Source organism: Struthio camelus, chromosome 14, assembly GCF_040807025.1.
Source record: "Struthio camelus isolate bStrCam1 chromosome 14, bStrCam1.hap1, whole genome shotgun sequence".
Classification (NCBI taxonomy): Eukaryota; Metazoa; Chordata; class Aves; order Struthioniformes; family Struthionidae; genus Struthio; species Struthio camelus.
Window position 1 is genome coordinate 9,438,215 of NC_090955.1, and position 22,656 is coordinate 9,460,870.

Here is a 22,656-nt window from a genome sequence, read left to right on the forward strand (position 1 = left end):
ATATTAATATCCTATTTATCCTCCCCTCAGAGGCTCAGAAAACTTCTTTAGCCTTGGGAATTGCCTGGATGTCCCTAGACAATTGGTTTTTACCTCAGAGGAAATCCCAGCTGCAAACAAAATACAGCTGTTTCTCTTTGATACCAAAACAAGCCTGTTTGCAGCTCTCCCACATATAAATCTAATCCTCAATTCAGCTAAGGGAATGACCGTGGGGACGCTGGTCATCACGAGTGCACAATAGGAGGAGTGAGAAATGCAGCAATTAAACTAAGTGGATAAAAAAGCATTTGTATAATGGGAAATCTATTACCATTTATCATGTCTGGTACTTGAAGTGGCTCTGCCAAGCCATCGAATCCGTTGCACGTGATGCAAGAGGATATTGAAAACAGGTATACAGAGTATCACAAAAATAAAGCAAAATGCAGTGTGATTACTGAATATACAATATTCAGAATATATGAATGCACTGCTGTGTGTATCTACCAGGCAACGATTATACTTTTTCTATAATAGCAAACTGTGAAAAATGGAAAAGAAGAAAACAGCTCCCTATTCATGTAAACCAGTTTAAAATATACATGAGAACAAAATTAAAGGAAGAGAAACTATTATTCTAAGTAGAGCTGACATTAAATTAGTTCATTCTTTCCTTGAAGTTGCCATACAGTTTGTTTCCTTCCTCAGGAATAATAATGCAAAATCCCATTTGTATAAGATATCCCTTGAAAATTACACACTGTAGTAAAATAATTTAAAAGGCAGTATTTCTCCTACAAAGAGGTATACATATGTTACAAATACTGAAAATATCTCCTTTGTGAATTTGTTCAGATTATTTTTATTTTCTTTTCACTAGTTTAAAAGATGTTCCAACTTTACTTCATATATGCTTCAATGCTGTATGACTGTGGATACTGTTATTGGGTAGACCTATAAAACTGGGTTTTGGCAAAAAAAAAAAAAGCAGATCTGTAGGGAAAGTCAGCCTCTTTTTTCTTCGCATTACACGTTTGCACAGTGTCTGCAAAAAGTAAAAATATATTACTAGATACTGGGCATTTTATAATCACTACAGATCAGTCTAACTGAAACTGGTTAAACAGTGTTTGTCTTCCAATTAAAAAGACAACAAAATAAACAAAGTTCACTACAAATGGCTGTGCTCAATAACTAGCACACGAGTAACTCTTAATTGGAGTAATTTTGGATGTCATTAACAAGAACTACGAAGCAACCTGCTTTCTTTAACACAGATCTTTGTTAAAATACTGCCCTCGTTAAATAGATTTTATTGTATAACTCCGTGCATTAAAAATATGTCAGACAGACTGGCAAATGACAGACTGAAGATCTCTCTCAAGAATACTCATTCAATAGTGCATGTTAAGATAAGCTGCTGCAATTAGCAGACAACCATTCTCCCCCTAAGAGTCTGGTAGCTCTTGGAGAGCTACAGAAGTAAGTAATGTTGGCCAAAAGTGGCATTAAAGCATTTGGAGACAAACAGTCTGCCTTAGATAAGCAAGTCGAATCGATGCTGAACCAACTAATCCAATACAGCGATGCCCTGAACCAAACTCAGGATGAGCTGATCTATAAAAATCAGGTATCGCATAGGCTCACAGAGATGACTGTGCCTTATGCTAGCACTGAAGCGATCCTTCCTGATGCATAAATTTCCTCAGAAATATCCGTATCAGGCATTTAAAACATAGGCAATGGGGGGGGGGGGGGTAGCCATTAGGTGCCTCCCCCTCCCACCCCGTCAAAGGGCTGAGCAGACCCCAGGCTCCAAATTTATAGCCTCTCCATGCGTGTCAAACCAAGCGTGCCGGTACGAAGCACCGTCAGTCAGGGGGTTCACACTGACAGCTCTGCAAAGCCAGGCTGGGTTCTTTCCTCCTCATTTGGTCCCGTTATCAGTAACGAAGGTTTGGGAGAAGATGCTTTGCCCATGCGGACACCTATACGGCTTTAATTGATTTCCCTTAATAAACGATCCCAGTGACAACATGAATGATGAACGGTTTACGGTTTCATTGAAACCGATTAGTAGACAATGCCCAAAAGGAAATGGTCTAAATTATGCTTTACAGGTACCTCACCTGGTCCTAATTAGCATGGCTACAGCCTTGCCCAGCGCTACATCACAGCCTCCAAGGGACTAACAATGGGGGTGGCAGGAGCTGGATGCAGCACTACTACGTTTAATTACCCTGACAATAACTTCCCAGGGTGACAATCCATCCTGCAACTGTGTTAAGAGATGTAGTCAAACAGGTTTTAATCATTAACCTTCACCCCTGCTATTTTGAAAGCCTTTCTCATTTTGTGCATCCACAGGTGACTTCTTTCGTGCTCTGACATCCTGCGCAACTTTTTACAAATTTGCGCACTTCACAGAAGGTTTTGTAGTGAGAAAAGCCAGGTTTAACTTTTGGTTATACACAATCATTTCCCTGAATTAGAACTTCCAGACCCTCGATCCTTTATAGTAGCAGCTGCAGGAAAGAAGCAAGAGGCTTCTTGGGAGGATGCCCAGCTCTGACCGTTACACTTGCTCAGACCATGACTGCAGCCCTTTGTAAGCACCAAACTCCCACTTTCAAAACTGGCACTCGTGGGGACTGCATCTCCAGCCCAAACCACTGAGATGCCAGTGGTTAGTATCTAGATTAGATTGAGATTAGAATTCAAGGAAGACGATTTAAAGAAGAGTGAGGACTAGGGGTGAAGGCTACGTGCTGATGATGTTTTCCTAGTTCTCGTCTCCGTAATTCACATCCCAGAATGGCAGGAAGGCTGAATTTGTAGGATTTTATAGGCACTCTTTCGCAATTCAAGTGGGAGAACGGCATTTGGATTGTGTCCCACAGCTACAGAAGACAGCTCATTTAGGCATTCACACCTGTGTTCCTTTTTTACGCATCTACCTTGAGCCCTGTCACCATTACTTAGACCTCTCATCATACTATCATTTTATCAGCTGTCAAGAACATCATGACAATTTATCTGTACACTTATGCTTATATTCTTCCCTTGTATTGTTTCAGGGGTGATGCTGCAGTCTTTTCAGCATCAACAGCAAACCAAAAGCTCAGGTGCTTGCTGCTCAGCTCATCCTTTTTTCCTGCTTCTGCACAATACAGAGTAGAAGAGAAGCCTGGTCCCTACTTGGAAATGCTACTGCAACGGTAATAAATAACAGCAGCTATTTAATTGCAGAAAAATACTGTATACATTTGGAAATGGGGTTATGAGAACTGTATTATACCAGTGAGTAGTGATTAAGGTGGTTCTACCTATTTCCCATTGTGGGAGAGGTGGCCTTGCAGGTGGGATGCTGTTGCCTGCGTTCTGCCTGAGACTGTATTTTATTTTGCCAGGAAATGCTGAAGTCGTTCTTCTTTAATAAATAAACGGCACAGTATGTTTGTTCATTCTCCAAATCCATGGACAAGGCATCAGTCTTTCCAAGGAGACAGCTGGGTCTCCTGAAGCAAGAAATTAAAACAGTCTTATCTCCGTGCACTGTATTGCCACTTGCTCTGACTGCCAATTTGCTTCGAAGAACGAAAGCCTCTCCTGCAAACGCTGACTGCAGATACAAGCCTAGACTGGGGTCACGCTACGCCTTCATGTATGCATTCCCAACCGACTCCTCACCATATTTTACATTGCTGTTGTGCTAATGAAGCAATTAGTAACAGCTCGAGACAAGTTAGCATGCCAAAGGCTAAAAATCATTTCCCTTTTAAGCAGGTTCTCGTTACCCAGAATAAGTGCCAGCTGCAGTCTTTTACCCCGAGTGCAGTTAAAAGATAATAGACAAATCTAACTGCTCCTTCCAGTGCATCATTGGTCTGCCCAGTCCTACAGAGGATTACAGGAAAGTTGTGGTCACTGCAGCGCTCAGCTTACCTTCCAAACTAAACAGCATCACTTCAGACATGTTACAGGGAAATTCAAAATAACCATGCAGAATCAGTACTGCTTCTACTAGGAAATATATGTACCTATTTAATTAGTAGGTTTGGGCTGGTAGACTTGCTTTTATTGATATTTAGTGCCTAGTAAATAACTACTTTTGCTTTTAAGCAAAAGATTGAAAGTGCCAAAGTTACACTACTGTTAACCAATAGTGGTGTGGTTCAGGAGGTCATCAGGATACATGAAATTAAGATATATTGTTTTTATTAAATACTGAACCAATATTATGGTTGCTTACAGAGACCTCATCTGGGCGCTCATTTTGCCTGATGTTCCTGTATCAGAGCACATATGGTTTGAGTAGAGAAGGCAGAGAAAGTATGGGACAAAAGAAGTACAGTTCTCCCCATCTGAGGCTGTTACAGACAGATCCCTTTTCCAAAATGTTAGCAGTGAAGGCGTTTTACTCACTAAACCAAATTACTTAGGGAAGAGCACATTATCCATGTTCTGGCCTCTTTAAATCAAAATCAGAGCCTTTCTTCCAGAAAATCAACTGGAGGATTCACTTTAGTCTTGTCCAAGTTACTAGGGATACACGGGTAAAGTTTCTGGCCTGTGTTTTTACAGGACATCAAGCTAAATTATCCTTGTCCGCCATCAGACCTAATGACCACATCCTCTGCCGCATATAACTGGCATTGCTTTCTCATCTGCAAAATAGCCACACCAGTTTACTCTGGCAAAGAGCTTGCTCATCAAGTGGCTTGCCCAGCACTCACACTGGGAGCCAACAGCAGGGTAAGGAACTGAGCCCAGTCCTAATTAAATGCCTACACGACAGGATCATCTTTCCCATCTAAAATCTAAGAATGAATTTTTCCTACTTGAAGGAAAAATTCCTATTTTCCATTCACATAAGGCCTAATTTCCTTACCCCACTGACAGCAGGTGCAGATTCGAGGCCCAACTCACCAACCCTTATGGTTCTAAGACCCAAAACTGCATCACTGCAGAGGTGACCCAGGACTTGCTCTTCCAAGAATTGACTATACCCATAATTAACTAGGCATTCAGAAATGCCTGAATCGTAGTAATTATCATCATGATGGTGTAATTAAAAACGGATGAAATCTCACTGACAGGTGGCATTTTGAAAAAGCACTTACCATCAATTTAAATACTTCCCGCTGAGGGAGATATGTTACTTTTGCCATCCATGGGAGACTTTGAGAACTCCAGCTCCCACATCTACTTACTTCAGATGGCATTTATTACTGCCATTTGAGAAGTACTTTCCAACCCCAAATACCATCTACCTACTCATCCAGGAATTGCTACACTCGTTTCTCTATCTGGCAATGTCAAACTCAGCCCAATCCTTTGCAAAGGCCAGGATTTCAGTTTGTCCCTTATTTTATACTGACTTCTAAAAACAGTATCAGAGCCGCATTTTACAGCCAGGAAGCCTGAAACTCTCATTCTCTGTTTGCACTTCCTTACTAATGGATAGGTCCCATCATCAGGAGAATGAGGAGGAAAACACTTTGCTCCAAAGTCAACGTTCATGCACAATGCAGGTGGGGCTCCATATTGATCAGAGGAAGGACAGTGCTTGGAGTTTTATAAAACTGTTAATGTGCCTGGCTTTATTTCCTTAGTTTTATTTCTCAACTGCAAAAAGCTGCCAAAGCAAAAAGCTGAGGAGAGCCGAGTTCCACACCAAATGGCTACGTCACCAGAAAGCTTGCCCTGAAACTACTGGAAGCAAGGGGCTTACCATGCTCGGAAATCACCTCACTGAGTGTAGGTCGGAACAGGTATTTTGAGTGTTATTTCGGCACTCGTCTCTGTTTCCTAGGAAACCACACTTTTGGCCTCCAGGCTTACCCATCCTTGTCTCCTCTGCAGAGACTAACTCAGGACCCAGATATGCTCCAGCTGTGAAGGGGACTGAACTAACCAGGTTCTACTACTACTGTCGATAAGCAAGTAAGGTTTAGCTATCACTTCTAACCCTACGCACATTCATGTATGTGCTGTTAAAGAAAAAGGCTGACTGTCCCATTGCGGATTTTTATTAGTATCCACTTCCATGGTGTTTCTTACAGGTGGTTTTGGGATGGCAGGACTGGGCTGAACTCAGTCATCTGACAGCTCATACCCACAGGTTGGATTTAGCCTATCTCTAGGTTTTAGCATTATATAAAGGGTGAGAAGAAGGCACGCAGAAACTCATGGAAATTTTAACAGTAAGGAAGTATATTTATCAAGACAAAGCTATCGAGATTAAAGGAATTCATGTGCTTTTCTTTCTTCTTTTTGAAAATACTAGCCTTCAGCAAAGACATAAAAACATTTGTCTTTACTCTAAGGAGGATATTACCAGCTAATTATTTTCTAGCACCAAACAGAGTCCAGATGAAGAAGGGTTTAATTGCTGGAAATGTTGAAACAGAATATTTTCACAGTGAAATTTATGTTTGGTTACAATGGATTGATTCTGTTTGATCAAAAGCTTTCTCTGTACAATTGTCTTTGCTGGAAGTTACAGCTCCCATAACTAGCCAAGAGCTTTTAGTTGCCTTTGAATCTCCAGAGTACGCAAGTAATCCCTTTTCTGCAGCCACTGCAGGGCGTGCAAGTGGGGTTCCCAGGAGGAGCTATAAATAATGCAGCTCTGTGACCCCATTAGCAAAGAGGGAGATGGGAGATGCTTTGAAAGGGTACCCAGCTCTGCTTAGGAAATGTAGCTTTTTCCTTCTACTGGTCACTGCGAGGGAAATCACTTAGGCTGAAAAAGGGCAACTCTAGCTCAATAGACTGGTTTATACCTTGTGACTTGAGCACAACTGCTAGCAATTGCTTCGTTTACAGTATGCTCACTACTGTTGGGCATAAATGTAGGCAGGACATTAGGGTCTCCAGCCTGATCTCGTCTTCAGGATCCTTTGCCTTTCTCTACGCACAACCTTTCCTTGATATTAACTCTGACTTCATCAGAGCCACGCATTAATTCCTGCCCTTAGGTTTTCCCCTTTCTACCAGCAACAGTACTGCTCCTGTAAGCAGGACGTGCCTTGCTGCCAGGTCTTAGCTTTGCCACAGTCCCTGCAGCAGGTTAAATCTCAGCCGGTGACTGCTACTCACAGTACTCCAGTACCATTCTCGTATCAGCAAGGACCTCTTCGCTTTCCAGCACTCTCACAGCAGCACATTCAGCACCACCATTACACATACACTATGTCCTTCAGCGTAAGAGAGGAAGCGTCTGCACTCCTGCACCCTGGGGCAAGAGCAGCTCTGCTCTTGGAGGAGACCAATGGATGCACTATGCCCCAGCAGACCCTCACCTGCTTTGGAAGAAAGCTGGTGCAAGCGGGCAGGGGGAGATGCTGGGTACTCTAGCATGTCCCCTCATCTGGAACATCAGGATACCCGACAGGACAGCACAGCACACAGGCACAGACAGCCCAGTGCTGACGCACAGCCAAAAGGATCTTCTTCCCTTTCTTATCTCCGCCCCTTACTTAATGTACAGCCTTGACTAAATCGCTTAACTTCCTGAATTCCCATATGAAAATCACATTCATGTAGCGGTTCCACAGTGAAAAGACACCATTGTAGATACCACTGCTTTTACCAAACGATGTCTTCACGTTTGAGGGTGGGTACAAGGAGCTCTACATCCAGCCACATTTGAAGAAGAGTAGCGTAAGAATGCACAAATCTCTTTTTCCAACATCTGAATTTATTGCTGGAAATGAAACTATCAGCTTTGCAATGGTTTACTGCTGTACAACGAGACCCATGAGATATAAACAGAGGAGACATCCCAGCAGGACAATAAATTGCCACAAACCAAACTATCATCACGTAATGTATAAAAGCCATGTGAATGCAACCCTGCTGATGGGATACAGAAGGCCTCTTGGCAGCTGCGCTTCTGCTACCATGAGGTGCTGATGCCTCTTCCAAACCACGCTAGGGTAGAGATTCCTATCTCCTGGCCTCCTCTGCCACTAACTGCAGCTCTTCCTATTTCATGGCACCTGCCTGGGGAGCCCTGCCTCTAGAGAGCTGTCTAGCATCAGCAGCAAATAGGTTTTTCCTCTTCTGTTCACGAAGGTGGGGGAAGAGAGGGAGATCTCAAGTCCCGTTTTGCCTTCAGCCCACAGGAATCATCACTGCATGTTCAAAGGTAGCGGCGCATTAAGTTTATTTAGAAATTTCTGCCAGGCAGATATCATAGAGGTGGCAGCTTCCTTGATGACAGTCTGTGACACTGCATTGACTTCCAGCTAGTTTTGACCCACAGTGCCCAGAGCTTCTGCCCCAAGCTCCTGATGTGGGACACTTCTGAAAGACCATCAGGCCCAAAGGCACCTAAAGCAGCCAAACCCTTTTGACAGCCCAGCCATGTAGCTTTGGAGTTTTTTGATAGTGTGGCCCCGCTCTGGGCAGGCCACCCTTCTGAAAACATTTGTCTTGGCCCCAGGGATCAAGTGGGACAAGACTGGCTCTGACAGGAGCCCATCAGCAATTACCACAGCTCTTGACCTCCACTGCCTGCCACAAGTGCCCCTCTATGGATCCTCCCGCCCCTCCAAGCCCTAATCCTCCCGCACTTCAAAGCCACAAGAAATGCAGGAACAATTCTGGGGAGCTAAACCAGTGGCCTTATGAGGACAACTCAGTTTTAATTATGCGCCTGGGGGATTTCTTGTGGGAGGATGAAGCAACTAGGTTTGGCATCACGTCGCAATGGAAGGGTGGGGATTTAACACAGATGATCTGAAAGACTGAGCAACAATCCTTTGAATGCATTTATTTAATGGGAGGTTGAGTAGCTCTTTATTTCTAAGGCAGATGATACTGGGTAGAAAAACAGAAGAAAACACGTATCTCAGCTTTCAGAAGGTCCAGAGCAAATTACTCATCTCCTGTATAGATTTAAGCTCCTTCCAGCATTACACGTTGCTTAGATGTGGGTTCACATTCAGTGCCCAAGTCTAGTGCAAAGAGAGCTATGATAGATGGCACATAGGTCTGGGTCACTGGCAGTTCCCCCTCCCATACCCAACTCCTCCCTCTGTGGAAGATATCGTCAGATTTTCCAAGTGGCCCCTGGGCTGAATCTGCCTTTCTGCTCACCGATGCCACAAAGCCAGGCAACTTAGTGTTTCTTTGAAATGGGGTGGGGACAAAAACAAAACAAAGAAATCTGCTGAGAATGTCAGTGGGGAAATCCACAGAGCTATAAGTAGATAAAATGAGAGGCAAATAAATGAATCCTTATGAAAATGCATGAGATGTGCAAAACTGACAGGCCAATTAAGCAAGCTTAAATACAATCAGAGATTATCCCAATGCCACCGCCACGTCTTATTGTTCTCCACCCTCCCTTTGTTTCCCCCTCTCAGCCTACGGAGGAGCAGCTCGCCAGCATCCCCAAATCCCTCCTGCTCTTCCCTCGGACCAGAGACAGCCACACAAATTACAGGCTCATCACTACTTGCCTTTTATCTTCGCACAAACTGTTTTCTCACCAGTCCTAGGCCAGTAGATGACATTTCTGCTTTCTGTGCGTTGCTCCTAAAGAATGAGTACAAATGCCAAGAGCCTGCAGGGACTGGGGGCTGGCTGACGGTTATGTAAACACCACACTAATCTGTTTAAGATATTAGACTCCCATATATGTGTTTTTAATAACAAAGACAACATTTAGACACTGCCAAGGTATCAGGCAGACAGCGGCAGACGCAGAAGAGCCATCTCGACCATATAAACAATGGAAAATGCTCTCTTATCTTTTCAAACCACCAGGCCTCCAGGCTGTAAAATAAATGATTGCCTTCATTTACATTTTATTGTGGAGATATAACTGGCTGGAATAACTGCCAGCCGAGAACCTGAGTGCAGGAATGCACTATTTTTCTCATTTGCCTTAACAGATGGGATTTTTTTCTGGCAATTCATCTCTATCACAGTTGTCTAGATGGTGAAAGGGCATTAACCCATCACTTATCTTAAATTTAGGAAAAAATGCCATCAGTTCAGGCTCGTGCACGGCCTCATGCTAGCCAGCCATTACAGAACAAAAGAGACGCTGGAGTGTCTCCCTATGTGTCTGATGCATATCCACGCGCTAAAGCCAAGTCTGTCTTTGATGCTCACACGTTCACTTCCCACAGACCCTACAAACTGCCTATGGGATAGGAATCAGACCACTTGAGCATCTTCATCAAAGCCAGTCATCTATACTACCCTCATGGTCAACGGAGAGGAACAGGCTCTCGCGGGCATCATTCATCCATCCAGTTTGACATGTTTATCTCAGAATGAGAAGTACTGATTCCCCTCCATTCCCTACTAAGCAGACTAGACACGTAGCTCAGAGGGAGATGTCTACATTGGATGCCTAGCTGAGACAGACCCATGCCACCTATCTAGCCTTTCCCATACAGGTTGGCCATTAACTGCAGGTTCAAAAGATCAGTGTCATTCTTCTGATAAACAAAAAATAACCAAAGCACTCATGGAAGCAAGATCTTCCAGGTCAGCACCCAAAAGCTTAAAAGATGTTTGGAGGGATGTGAATTGAATGTAAATCTCAGCCCTGATGGGACCACATTCACAGGCAACAGAAAAGTTGGGGCTGGATGTGAACTTTCTCAGCTGAAGATTGACTATTAAAAAATTAAAGTAAAATATGCACAGGGTTAACAATAGTAATTACTGTCAATTTAAGGCTAGCTAACGTTTTCCACAGTCTTCTTGCTGTTACCTATAGATATTCATTTTTAATCTACCTTCTTAGCTTATCTGTTGATCAATTTCTAACTAAAGATTACTTAAGAAATACCATGAAAAGTCTGAGCAAAAACATCTGAGCTGTATTTCACTGAAGAAAAGGTGGCAAAAACACATCTCGGACTCTTGAACAGCCTGAAAAGGTTAGATGGCGGGGGGGGGGGGGGGGGGTGAGTCTGGGCCACACAAAGCAAAATGAATGGATGAATGAATAAAATCAAACCCAATCAAATCCTAGTGCAAGAGAAGACGACGCCATTACGGAAGGATGTCCTGCTCTCACCAGGGCAGCTAGTGACTGACAGAAGCAGGGAGACCTCAGGGGAACCAAAGAGGGAAGCTGCCGAGAAGTCCTCTGGCAGCTCAGTCCCACTGGGGGTGTGCGAAGGTCAGGGACCTAACCAGGTCCCAGAGAAAGATGAGATGTGCTAGAGTATGTCTTGGAAATTGCTAGGTTGGAATTAAAAGACATTGCGTTCAAAAGCACAAAGGGATAGTCTGAGCTGTGCGTGCCACCTTCACCTTAGTATTTGCTGGCTTTCTACCTCTCATCCATTTGATCCGAACCACCTCTACAATGCAAATTTTAGCATGAAGAGATTTGAGTAGGAGAGTCACCAGCAGTGCTTATCACGGCCTTGGCTTAGGATCAAGCTCAGAGGCCTGCTCCCAGCCTTGCCCCAACTCGCATAAACCTGGACAAGCCATATAACCTTTCTGTGCCCCAGATCTCCATCTGTAGATGAATCCATCCAGTCTCCTGGGATGCAGTAAGAATAGGGCGTCAGGCACTCCAGTGCAGGATCATAAAAGCAGCTGAACAGAGTTAGGTAGATGAGAAAAAGAAAAACAGCAAGTCCATAAAACGTTCAAAAGCTGCAACAATACTATTGCAAACAAACTATCAGCCGCAACGGTGAAAAGAACGGTGACCTACATTAGGCATGAGTGTAGTTTCAAAAGGAGCATTGTTTCAGAAGTACTCAGCATCCCTTTGACACTTGCAGTACAGAATAAAGGAAGCTGAGCCTTACAACTAAGCGCACAGCCCTTCAGATCTTCCACTGCCACATGCAGAGAGTTCAAGCATGATGGGGACGTGCCAGTGAATGCTCTGAGTGCCCCTTTCCCAAGCTCTGGGCTTGTCCTGTTTGACTTTTTTACAGATGGGCTAAAACTAGAACCATTTTCAAGGATGTTTCAACAGTACAGTCTGCTTGGAATTTAAGGATGGGTACCACAAGATCTGGATCCAGACTGACTTTGACTGCAGTACACTTCTGCAGACAAAAACAACGCTCAGAAAAACGACAACCTAAATGTGCCCATTTCCCATCGTTTCTCTGTTGCGCAAATATACTTGGTAAACTTCCTGGCTTAAATACTTTGAAATGTCACAACACATTTCAACCAAAAATCTTCATGAGCTGCACGCTCTCACTGCACTCCTAGGAACACTATCCCACCGGAAAGAAGACTCTTTACCGTACCTGCTCCACAGATGTGCAAAATGCCATCCTCACGGACAAGGAGTTCACAAAGGGGACCCAGGAGTCCCAGCTCCCTGCCCTTACCCCTTCTCCCACCAATATTTTTAAGCCCTTGAAAATCAGGACAGTAATGGCTGGCTTTAGGAAGCTCTCCTGTCACAAAGCAACGGATATCAGACATAGGCACGTTATCTGCAGAGGCACAGGAGCGTTCCTGTTTCCTTACCCCCGGCACAGAGGTGCAGGCTGCACAGACCACCCGGGTCACAGAGCTCTCGGCTTTCCACTTCCTCCTCCACCCTCAGCTCCTCTCTCCATCGCCTCCTCCTCGACGACTTTTTAATGATCTTCAAAACCTTGTTCACTCTATTCATTTAGTCTCCCGGCCACAGAGAGGGGACAGGATCTTCCCCGCTCCTGTGTCTCAGCAGCTCCAGCTTCTCGGGAAGGAGGGACAGCTACAAAGCAGGCAGGTCACTCGGAGGCATGAAAGCACTCGTGTGTGTGCGCGCGTGCATGCGTGCCTGTGTGTCAAAAGCTTCTTTCCACCCAAAGAGAGAGTTTTGGGTGGGGGGGGGGGGAGGAGGGAGAAAGATTTCTTTTGCCTCTGTCCATCCACAGCTCTTGCAGACAGCGAGGGCAGGCATTTCTTCTCCCTGATGACTTGGGAAAGCTAATAACTCACAGGGCAGCAGATCCTGTATCACGTTTTCAATTTCTGTGTTCGACAATACATGCATTCTGGCAGATTTCAAATGCTCCTCAGGCAAAAGAGTCAGCATCAGCTCAGAAGAAGCAGCGACTCTTAAAAAAAAGAGAGAGAGAGAACAACAACTCTGGCTTCGTTTCAGAGATTAGAAACAGCTAATGCAGATACCAGTCATATCTGCATTTATGGAAAATGCTAAAGAGCTGTCCACTCTGTAGGAAAGAGCCTTGACTTTCCCAGATGTGAATAATTACTCCCACTTACACAGCACCTTTCAGCAATTGTTTTCTCACCCACATCTTTGCAAACAGGCAAGTAATTGCCCTTGTATTCAGCAGCAGCAGAAACTGAGACACTGAGAGGTGAAGTGGCTACACAAGTCATTATTAGCACAACTGCTAAACACACCCCTGCAGATAGTCTCTCTCCCAATTTCAAAAGTTTAGGCATCCCTAAGAGGGCAGCCTATGCATGGCAAGCATTTGATGTTTTTAAACTGACTGCAACGGAAAATAACGCACAGACAGCAGTAGTTCATCCAGGCCCATAGCTGGCCTTGGGAACCAGCCAAACAACTAAGAGAAGGATGCAAGAAGCCCATCCAGGAAGCTCTGAAGCAATCTCCTTTCCAAGGAAATCTCTAAATATAGTTTTAAGTCCTGAAGCCTGGAGCTCAGAGTCCCGTCCACTACTGTCATCCTGATATTTCAAACCAAGGATGGGGGAGAAGGTAAAAGGAGAGGTCTCCTTAAAAGAAACATTTTCCATTCTGCTTGTTTCGTAAATGGCAGTTTTCTGCCATTAGGAGACTAAGTGGAAAATAAATCTGTGTGCTTGGGAAAGGCTGCAGGGAAATGAGCAAAACCAGACAGATCACAAACAAAATCCAGGTACCTTTGCTGAAGCTGCTAGCCTATCAGCTGAAAATCAAGTCTTAAGACGTGACTTTAGGTGGATGCTAACTAACCTACACCTACCTATGGAAACCAACAGCAGAGGCAGGTACTCAATATATCACTGATAATCAAGTCAAAACCAGGCCAACCTGCAAGGGTATCTGGATGCCCACTTCCTCTCTGCAGGATGAGTCTCCCTTGGAGGTCCATGGGACCTGAGATAGCTCCCAGCCTTGGGGCTAAAGGGTCCCAGAGGTCCCTCTGGCCCAGCAGAGAGAGTAAACTGCCTGATAGCCCACACTGATGCCAAAGACATTTTCATCGTTACTCTCTCCCAGTAATTTCTATGACGAAAGGTGGTTTCTCAAAGGAAAAACTGCATTTCTTCTGGGCAATAATCTGTCAGCTCAGGAGGAGCACTCTGCAGCTGGAGGAGGAGGGGTTAAGCAAACAGAGGAGTCCTTCTCCAAGGATAAGCACATGCAGCATGGACCTGGCTGTGCCAGGAAGCAGGCCTGGGAGCCCATTAACATGCCTAAAACTCCATTTATAGCGATATAATTAAGAACAAATCCTGCAGTAGATAGTATTAATGGATGTACAAATTCAATTATTATGCGTTTCATTTAAGGCATTATAAATAGAGCTGTTATTCTCACTGTCGAGCAAGCCACAACCTGCCCCCACCTCCACTACGCAAAGGCCAGCGCAAGGCAGAGTGCGGCCCACCAGCAATGGCCACCACCAGCCTCGGGTTAACCCTGCCAGACCTCAGCTCTCGGCTCACCACGACCAGGTCTGCAGTGCTGCAGAGCAGAACCGAACGGCAAGCTTTGGCTGACACGGTCTTTTCAGCTGCCTGCTCATTAAGGCCTAGATTTTAATGAGACATGGCCCCAAATAAGCACCACTGTGCAAATTGCACCACCTGAGGATGCAATGTCGTTCCCAGGCATCCCTGTGGGGCACAACTCCTCTGCTTCTGCCTGTCTCCGGGGTAGGAGGTAATTTGCACTAGCCCATCTCAGCAGTCTGCTGAGTTTGTAGCTACCTGGCGGGTAGCAAGCCCTCAATCCTCCCTGCCTGTTTTGCCTGGTGGGGGTTTCCCTGCTGCACCGCACCTCCCACATGGCCCAGATGAGCATCGCGCAATGGAGAAACCCTCTGCAGCGTTCGGACTGTTCCACGTTAGAGACTGAGCCGGTGGCAGAGCCGAAGGTAGAGCATTACACAGACAGCTGGGTGGCTACACAGGGCAGCAGAGATCAAGGGCTACCGGGCCTGTGATTTCTGCAAACACACTGGAGAGCAGGTGCTCATCTGCCCATGGCAGAGACGGACTTCACGTCTAGTCCTGCTACCTCCTTGCTTAGGCTCCTTCTTTGCCCGAGCCGCAGCATACCAGGAGAGGTTTCCTTTACATCCTGCTAGGGGACAAACAAACTGTACTCCAGATAAAAGAATGTTCATTTCCAAAAAAACTCACGCGAAGCTTCTCTGAGAGCACCTCGTTCAAGCAACAACATTTTAGCCTCGGGTGCTCTGGCCTGACACTAAATACTATCATTCTCCAAACCTCTCCCCCATCTCCATCTCACTCCCACCCCAAACTCGCTCCATTTCCTCTCCTTTCCTTTGGAGGATGGCTGTAATCCTTCACGTATTCCTCATCAGTGAGATTTATGAGTACAATGCCATTTTATTTTGATGGTTAATACTAGCGCTAATACTGCCGTCATGTCTACATAATTAATAATGAGACTAATAATGCCAAACCAATCTAAGAGTCACTTTATCAGTCTTCAGCGTCATTAGTTAGAGCTGACATAATCAATTCAAGCTGCCACTCCATACCGAGCCATCATTACCACTTTTCCTGTAAAATAAGCTGTGGATTTCGGACTGTGTAGCAGCCCGGACTCTCAATCCAGTAAGCGATGTTACAGAGGATTACTTGAGGGTTACTTGATGTCGTACTTAATGTTTTAGAGAACTGCAGCAAAACAGTGAGTAGCAAGACAGAAAGACAGCGTGGAACAACGTACAGGGTTTTACTGGGATGAGCTGGGTGAGCAACTGGGTGAGCAACGAGACCTCTGAGCTACAACTTGCATGTGCCTCGTGGCTGCAAATGATACTTTTACTTCGGTCTTTCTGCACTTTCCCGCCTGCCATAGCATCATGCAGCCCATCATACAAATGGACTTGAAAAAGTTTTCTTTGATGCAACGTCACTGTCTTCTTCAGCGTGCAAATGCCTGCCCACACAGCTGGTGCTGTCTGCAGCAAAGGACAGCCCACAGCCTTAAAACAGGGTCTGGCTGGGCACTATAATCAAGCAGCAAATAGACTAATTACATTAAAAAAATAGGCAGCTCTGGAGCTCTCCAAACTGACAGAGCCATCACAGTCTAGAAAGAACTGGAAAGAGGAGACCTGGACAGTTGCAGGATGTTGTTCCTTAAATGCATCTCTGTCCTTGCATGTAACTTGGGGGAGGTTAAACATCCTCTGGGCGTCCAAGCCCAACATATGGTTACAAAGAAGAAAGAACAGCGCATGAGGAGGAGTGAGGTAGGTATAGAGGCAATTTCTCATGTAGCTATTACCATGTGTGAGGTATGCATCATGTGCTATTCAACACACCTATACACACACACGGCAGAGACTGAACTGGGCTGGGCTTTGCCAGAGCGTGGACAGCTGAGAGCAGATAAAATGGCTGGGGAACCAGGGCAGAGCCCACGAAATACTACCTAGGAAACTGCTACCTTCTGCCACAGCAGGAGAGCGGTACAGCATTTCTCATCTTTGGGCTTCTCTTGCAGGCTCTGCAAGGCTGGATCGGTGCTGAACGCCTGAAGGACGATGGGTTCAGAAAGGTGATCACCCACCATGAACCACCTAGGCCAATGTCCTTGCACACACTGGTCCTCGCGGCAAGGACCATCTCTGCAGGCCTTCACTTCAGCCCCTCCTATTTCTCTTCTAGGGCTGCTCTGAAAACCTTCATGCCAAACAAGTGACATTTAGAGAAGGGATTACAAAGACTGTTTTGAGAGATGTCTCCCACCACTCCTGATGCAATGCCAGGCCTCCTCTATCCTAATGGCCAGTTGGCATTGGTTTCCAGCAGTGCTTTTTGCAAGACATTAACGCACAGCACAGATTAGCCTTCCTGGGTGCTTTCTGGAGGCTCATCTGGCTTCTCAGAGATGACTGCCCTGATGGGATGAGATGCTGCAGCTCTCCTCATTTGGCAGAGTGATTGAGAGGCAGCTTGTTGCAGCTAATTCCAGCTCTAGAAAGATAATCTGGTCACAGGGCCAAGATGGCAGCCTCACCAGAAGGATGGATGTGGGGAGGGGCAGTGCTCTGCCCTCAGCACGGGCTTGGACACGGACACTGGAGTCTCCCAAACCCCAGGCTCTCTCCCCCCAGGGAGAAGGAACATTTCTGGCTCAAGAGATTACACTTTGCTGGACACTCCAACTGATAAAAGGCCCAAGAAAACCAAGAATCCCTCTTTGAAATCACAGAGGGACCCAAGATTGCATAACGCGTAGAGAGAGCACACTTTGAGCTCATACACACTACATCCTCATGATTGAGAGATCGTGAGATCTCTTAATAACCTGTTTTGGAAAGATTTCTGCTTTATAGCCAGCCTGGCTGCTAATCCTGTAGATTGCACTCATGCTGGTTTCAAATTTTATTCTACAATCGAGGCAGCAAGTTGCTCTCTTTTCATCTGAAGGCCTAAATCACCGCCTCAAAGAGCTACGGATTTAAGGGGTGAAAATCTTTCAAAGAAACTCACAAAATACTGCGAGAACTGGAAACACTTTGGTTTGCATTCAGGTAATCCGACGTTCTTTCATGTCCTGCTCCCACTTAGCTTTATGTTCTGCTTCTTGCACCTAGCTGAAGCTGTTTGATTTGAGCCAAGATTTGAGTAGAACGCAGGAAAGCTCAATAATAACAGTTTAATGTTGATAAAATCATCTGAACTATTTATTTCTCCCTCCTCTTCCAATCATGGTTCTAAAGTATAGCAGCTTTTGAATTTTTTCCAAAGCCAACCACACACGCTTCAAATTGGTCTCCATTTAGCAGTTTTATTTTTGTGTTAAATGACAGGGAACAGCATTAACACCAGGGTCATTACGTGAGTCAGCAGCACACAGCAGTTGCCTCTTGCCCGACAACACAGATCGCTGATGACTGTCACTGCAAGGAGACCAGCCTTCTGCTTTGCTTGAACCTGGCCAATTCTCTCTTCAAGCTCCTGTTTAATCATACCCCTGACAGTTGAGCCATCGCACGTGCCACGGAAGAGGCTGCTCTCTAACTAGCAGCGTTATTACATACTTCTCAGCGCTTCAGTGTCCTGTGTGATTTCAAACAGGAAAGCAAACAATACTATTATCCTTGATTTGTATCGATCACAGGTGCAGCACATCTACCACTTACCCAAGAAGGGTGGTAGGCTTTCAGAAGGAAGATCCCAAGGAGAGAGGGCCGCAGAAACAGATCCATTTCTGCCTCTGCGTGGTCCCCATGGTCACAGTTGTCAGATACAAACACACACCAAGCCACCCTTCTGTTTCTGCAGGCCGTCCTCAGGCAAAGCTGTAGATACCGTTCTCCAGAGGTGGTGCCTAGTAGCAAGTTCCCAAAGCCAGCAGGTCAACCCACACATCAGCCACAGCACAGCTCTCGGCACATGCGTGCCCACAACATGTGGGGGTACTGCAGCGTAGATCTGTGCTGTAGAGATGCACTGCATCCTTTCTGAACAAAGTAAATTCCTCCAAAGCAAAGGCAGGCACCCTGCCCTAAGCACTACTTCACGCCCCCCAGCAAGCCTGTGCCCAATTCTGCTCTGCCAGAATACATTTTGCTTGCTGCGTAAGCCCAGGTTTCTGTTAAGCTTAAGTAAGGGCAGAGACAGCATAAAATGCCTTCTTGCTTGCTGCAGTTATTAATCACACCACACAAAAACGCAGTAGGCTTCACATCATGAAGTTCTCAACTATTTTAACACCAGTCTGGGGCCCTGACCCCTTTGCAAGTTTCTGCTGACTCCCTGAATATTTTCTAGCTGTTTCAAAGACCATGAGAACCTTTTGAGAAGACAACTGCTTAGGGTCTTGTAGCTGCTGCATTTGAAAAGAGAATTGGCCTGAGCTTTTGACATCACTACAAAATAATAAATACAACAATAAATTGAAGCCAACAGAGAAAGTAGACAACGTTTGAGATTTGCCACCTGTGTGCAGCGGGAGCTGGGAGTTTCAAAAGCTTCAAGCAATGGAAGAGCACAAGCCTGGCAGAGCAAATAAGGATTTAGGCGGCTAGTTCCAACCACTCATGCCAAGCTCATGCTTATTTCTAGAGGATCTGGTCTCAAAATTAAAACTGCCAAAACAAAACAAAATCAAACAGCTTTTAAAATCTCCCCAATTTTTAACGCATCAGGTGCAGATTTGGTCTTCTACGGGACAAGAAAATACAGAGTTGTGTATCTGTGGATAAACAAAAGGCCGTAACTGCTGTAGAGTCACCAACTGCTATGACCAGCTATATAAACAAATTTCAGTGTTTTGTAGCGGCCACAGTGCTTTCACTGTAACAATAAGAACAAAGCTGAGACCAGGGAACAGACAGCGGCCATTTATCACGGGTGGCCATTAAACATGTCAGGGTAAAATACAAACTTATCCAACCTGCACATTTTCTTTCCCAGATCCTTTCCTGCAATTATCTTCATTTCCCTCACTTGTTTGACAGTAGCTAGCAAGCTCTTTCAGCACCTGCAGCACCCTTTTGGCCACTGAGGACCGCGGTGCTATCATAACGGCACTACATAAATAGTCTTAGTCAAGCCTCAGTCGGTTGGGTGAGAGATGCAGCCCTGGAAGGGTGGGGTGAAATGACGTTTGGTGCCTGAAGCACCACCTAGGCTGTCCCTGGGACTGGTGGGGACCCATGCATGGGCTGCAGCCAAGCCCAGGGAACACGCAGGCATCAGCCACCTTTCTTCTGGAAAGAAAATCAAAAGACAAATACAAAACTGTCAAAGCAAAACTGTGTGTCTTGTGTTGTGAAAGTTTAAACATTGCATGTCAAAAGGCTAAGACATCGCTCACTTAATTTCAATGCCACAACTTCACGCTTTCAGGCAATATTTCTCAGCATTTCCATTCTACAACCTTTCCGAAAGTTTGTTTTGATTCAAAGGAGTAAGTTTGGAAAGGTAAGAATACAGGTCTTGCACCAAATGCTGGTTGGAGGATGGCTGCAGAAGGAAGCAAGTTCAGAGAAGCAATGTTTTTTTCAGTGCTCATCTGAAGGGAAACTCAGATTTGCTGAGCATAGCAGCATCAAGTATGACAAAGCGGCACAGGAGTAACAAGTTTGAGGGAGAATAATCCTGTAGTGCTGATAACTATTTAGATATCTTGGTAGAGGCTGATCTCTAGCTCTTACAGAGGCAAAAAAGTATACAAACACACGGGTCGAATCCTGATTTGGCTCAAAAGTGAAGGGCCAGAAGAAAAGAAATAGTACTGTGAGATATTACTCAGAAACAAAGAACGAACAGCAAAGAGAGTGGAGTTAGACACCTGGCTTTTAAGACAAGATGGCTGGAAAACAGTCAGTGCAATGAATCAACTGGAAGCCCTCCTGCCACTCCACACTGAGCCCAAGCCGGCTGGGTAGGAGAGGTGCTAACTGTGGGGCTTTTTGACTGTAATGAGATGCTGGACTCGGCCCAGACCCTGGTGAAAGATGGCCCCGCTCACAAACTGTCTGGTATTTTGATCAGTAGTTCAGATGGAGCAGCAGGGGATTTAGCATCAGTTCTGTTTTTGTACTCCATGAAAGATATTTATTTTGCAGCAGATGAAAGACACATTGACAAAGCGGTATGTTTCAGTGGGACGAGACGGGAGGAGCTCGCTCTGCCACCTCTCAAACTATATCTGTTCTGCAGGCAAACAGAACGCCACTGCATCTTGCATGCGAGGGCTCAGAGCTCATTGCCTCATAAGGGATTCACAGTGACAAAGAAATGTTATTCTTATTTTGCAGATCAGAAAGCTGAAGAAGAGCAAACCTTACATTCTCCAATAGATTCAGGCATGACGGTGAATAATCAGCCTCTCAAAGCCTATTCCTAAGAATTTCAAGTTGAAATAGGTCTCACTTCCTTGCTGTAAGGAAGAAAAAGAAGTCAGAGGTAGACTCGTGTAAGCAGCAAACGGTTCAGGCCTTAAGGACCTCCGGCCAGATCAAGAAGAGACCTCAGGGCTGCCGACTGGCCCCAAAACACCCTTCTCTTTCTCAGCAGAGCGGTCCAATGAATGAGGAAGCATGAGGGAGCCTGGCTTACCCATGGAGAGGTGAATAGGCCTGTCTTCCAGACCTGTGCAAGGCGATGGGCTTAGCAAGCACGGCATGAGGCTTGTCCTTCCGAGAGCCCCACTGTGATTTCTAATGCTAGCTAAAGAGCGAGGGAGGATAGGGCATGTAGGGTTATGTTTGTACCAGTCTTTCTGCATCTCGTGACAAAAACATTCCTAGAACTGCTGAGGCAGAAACCAAGCCAGAGACCACCCAGTTACACAGAGAATTAGCAGAAACAACTTTGATCCTGTTGAGAGCTGGTCAAGGGTTAAAATCCTGGAAGCAGGGAGTCCTATTGCCTCCTGTCCCATAAGGTCATTACAGGATGCAGAGCAAACCACTTGAAACCAGCAGGACTCCTGCCTCAACCACCCAGCTTAGAATGGGGAGAAGAGCACATCCCCTCACCAAGACGTTACCGAGAGAGCAAACAGATTCACAATTGCAAAGTGCTCAGACAGCACAGGGTTTCAATACAAGGATCTAAGTTTATTTGGGAGGAAAAACAATTGCATTTACTCCTTCAAGTTCAGGATTATTCCAGCGAGCCAGCTCTAAGGAGGGTCACAAGAGAAAGGCTGTTCCCAAGTTTCTTGCTGCCATCCCCCCCTCTCCTGCTAGCTTCCACCCCGGATCTCAGCTTGAGTGCCAGAGTTTCCTAGCTGGCTCGTCACTCCCTACTAATTACCGTGCCTCCTGACCCCTGAAACCTCCCTCCCCAGCGCAATGCACTCAACTCACTGCTGTTAAACACCACCTCGTTTTTAACGTTCTCAAGAGACATCATTTGGGAACGAAGTCATGGACCTACTGCAGCTGTTCAGAGGCTCTGCTCTCCCAGTCTCGACTAAGGGAGTTGAAACAAAACTCTCTGAAAAAGATGCTACTGCAAAGCAAAGCAAGACACAGTAATGTCTCTGGTTGAAGAAGTTGAGTTATCTCACCAGCCTGTTGGACAGTTATGAAATGGAAGAAGTGATGTTTCTGGATCAAATTTCCCTTCTCCCACTACTTCTTTCTCCAGGCTCTACCCCTGGGTCAAACCCAAACCTCAGCGTGATTTCCACTTGCTCTCAGCCATCAATCTGCCTTTGCTTCCAGATCGAAGCCATGTGTCAGAAGAATTGGAAAGGAAGGATATTTCCATACTATGCACTGTCAGTACAGATTATTTCACTCCCTTAAGCTCCTTGGGGATGTAATTTGAAGATAGCCCAAATAAAGCAGATGCCTAAACCCATAGGCTTGCAGAGGAAGGTATTATTGAGTTCGGTCACCAAGGGTGGTGAAGCTTAGCATATTCCCCCCAGGCATTTAGCTTTACTCCCATAATCACTAAAGGTAAACCCAGGTAAAGTTGAAGCTCTCACTGAAAAAGCAATCACCACACTGCACTCCA

General features: G+C 45.4%; 1 protein-coding gene across 2 annotated transcripts in view; it reads right to left on the minus strand.

The window, feature by feature from the left end:
* The window catches only part of GRIP2 (glutamate receptor interacting protein 2), a 306,845-nt gene that overhangs the window by 144,167 nt on the left and 140,022 nt on the right, over positions 1–22,656 (minus strand). Inside the window, exon 1 of one of the 2 annotated variants that reach the window (XM_068907122.1) lies at positions 12,466–12,769. The exons of the other annotated variant lie outside the window; for it this stretch is intronic. Within the exon in view, the coding sequence (XP_068763223.1) occupies positions 12,466–12,613 (148 nt within the window). The 5' untranslated portion in view covers positions 12,614–12,769. Of the gene's footprint in view, positions 1–12,465; positions 12,770–22,656 lie in introns of those variants that run through there. 2 annotated transcript variants of the gene reach the window in all.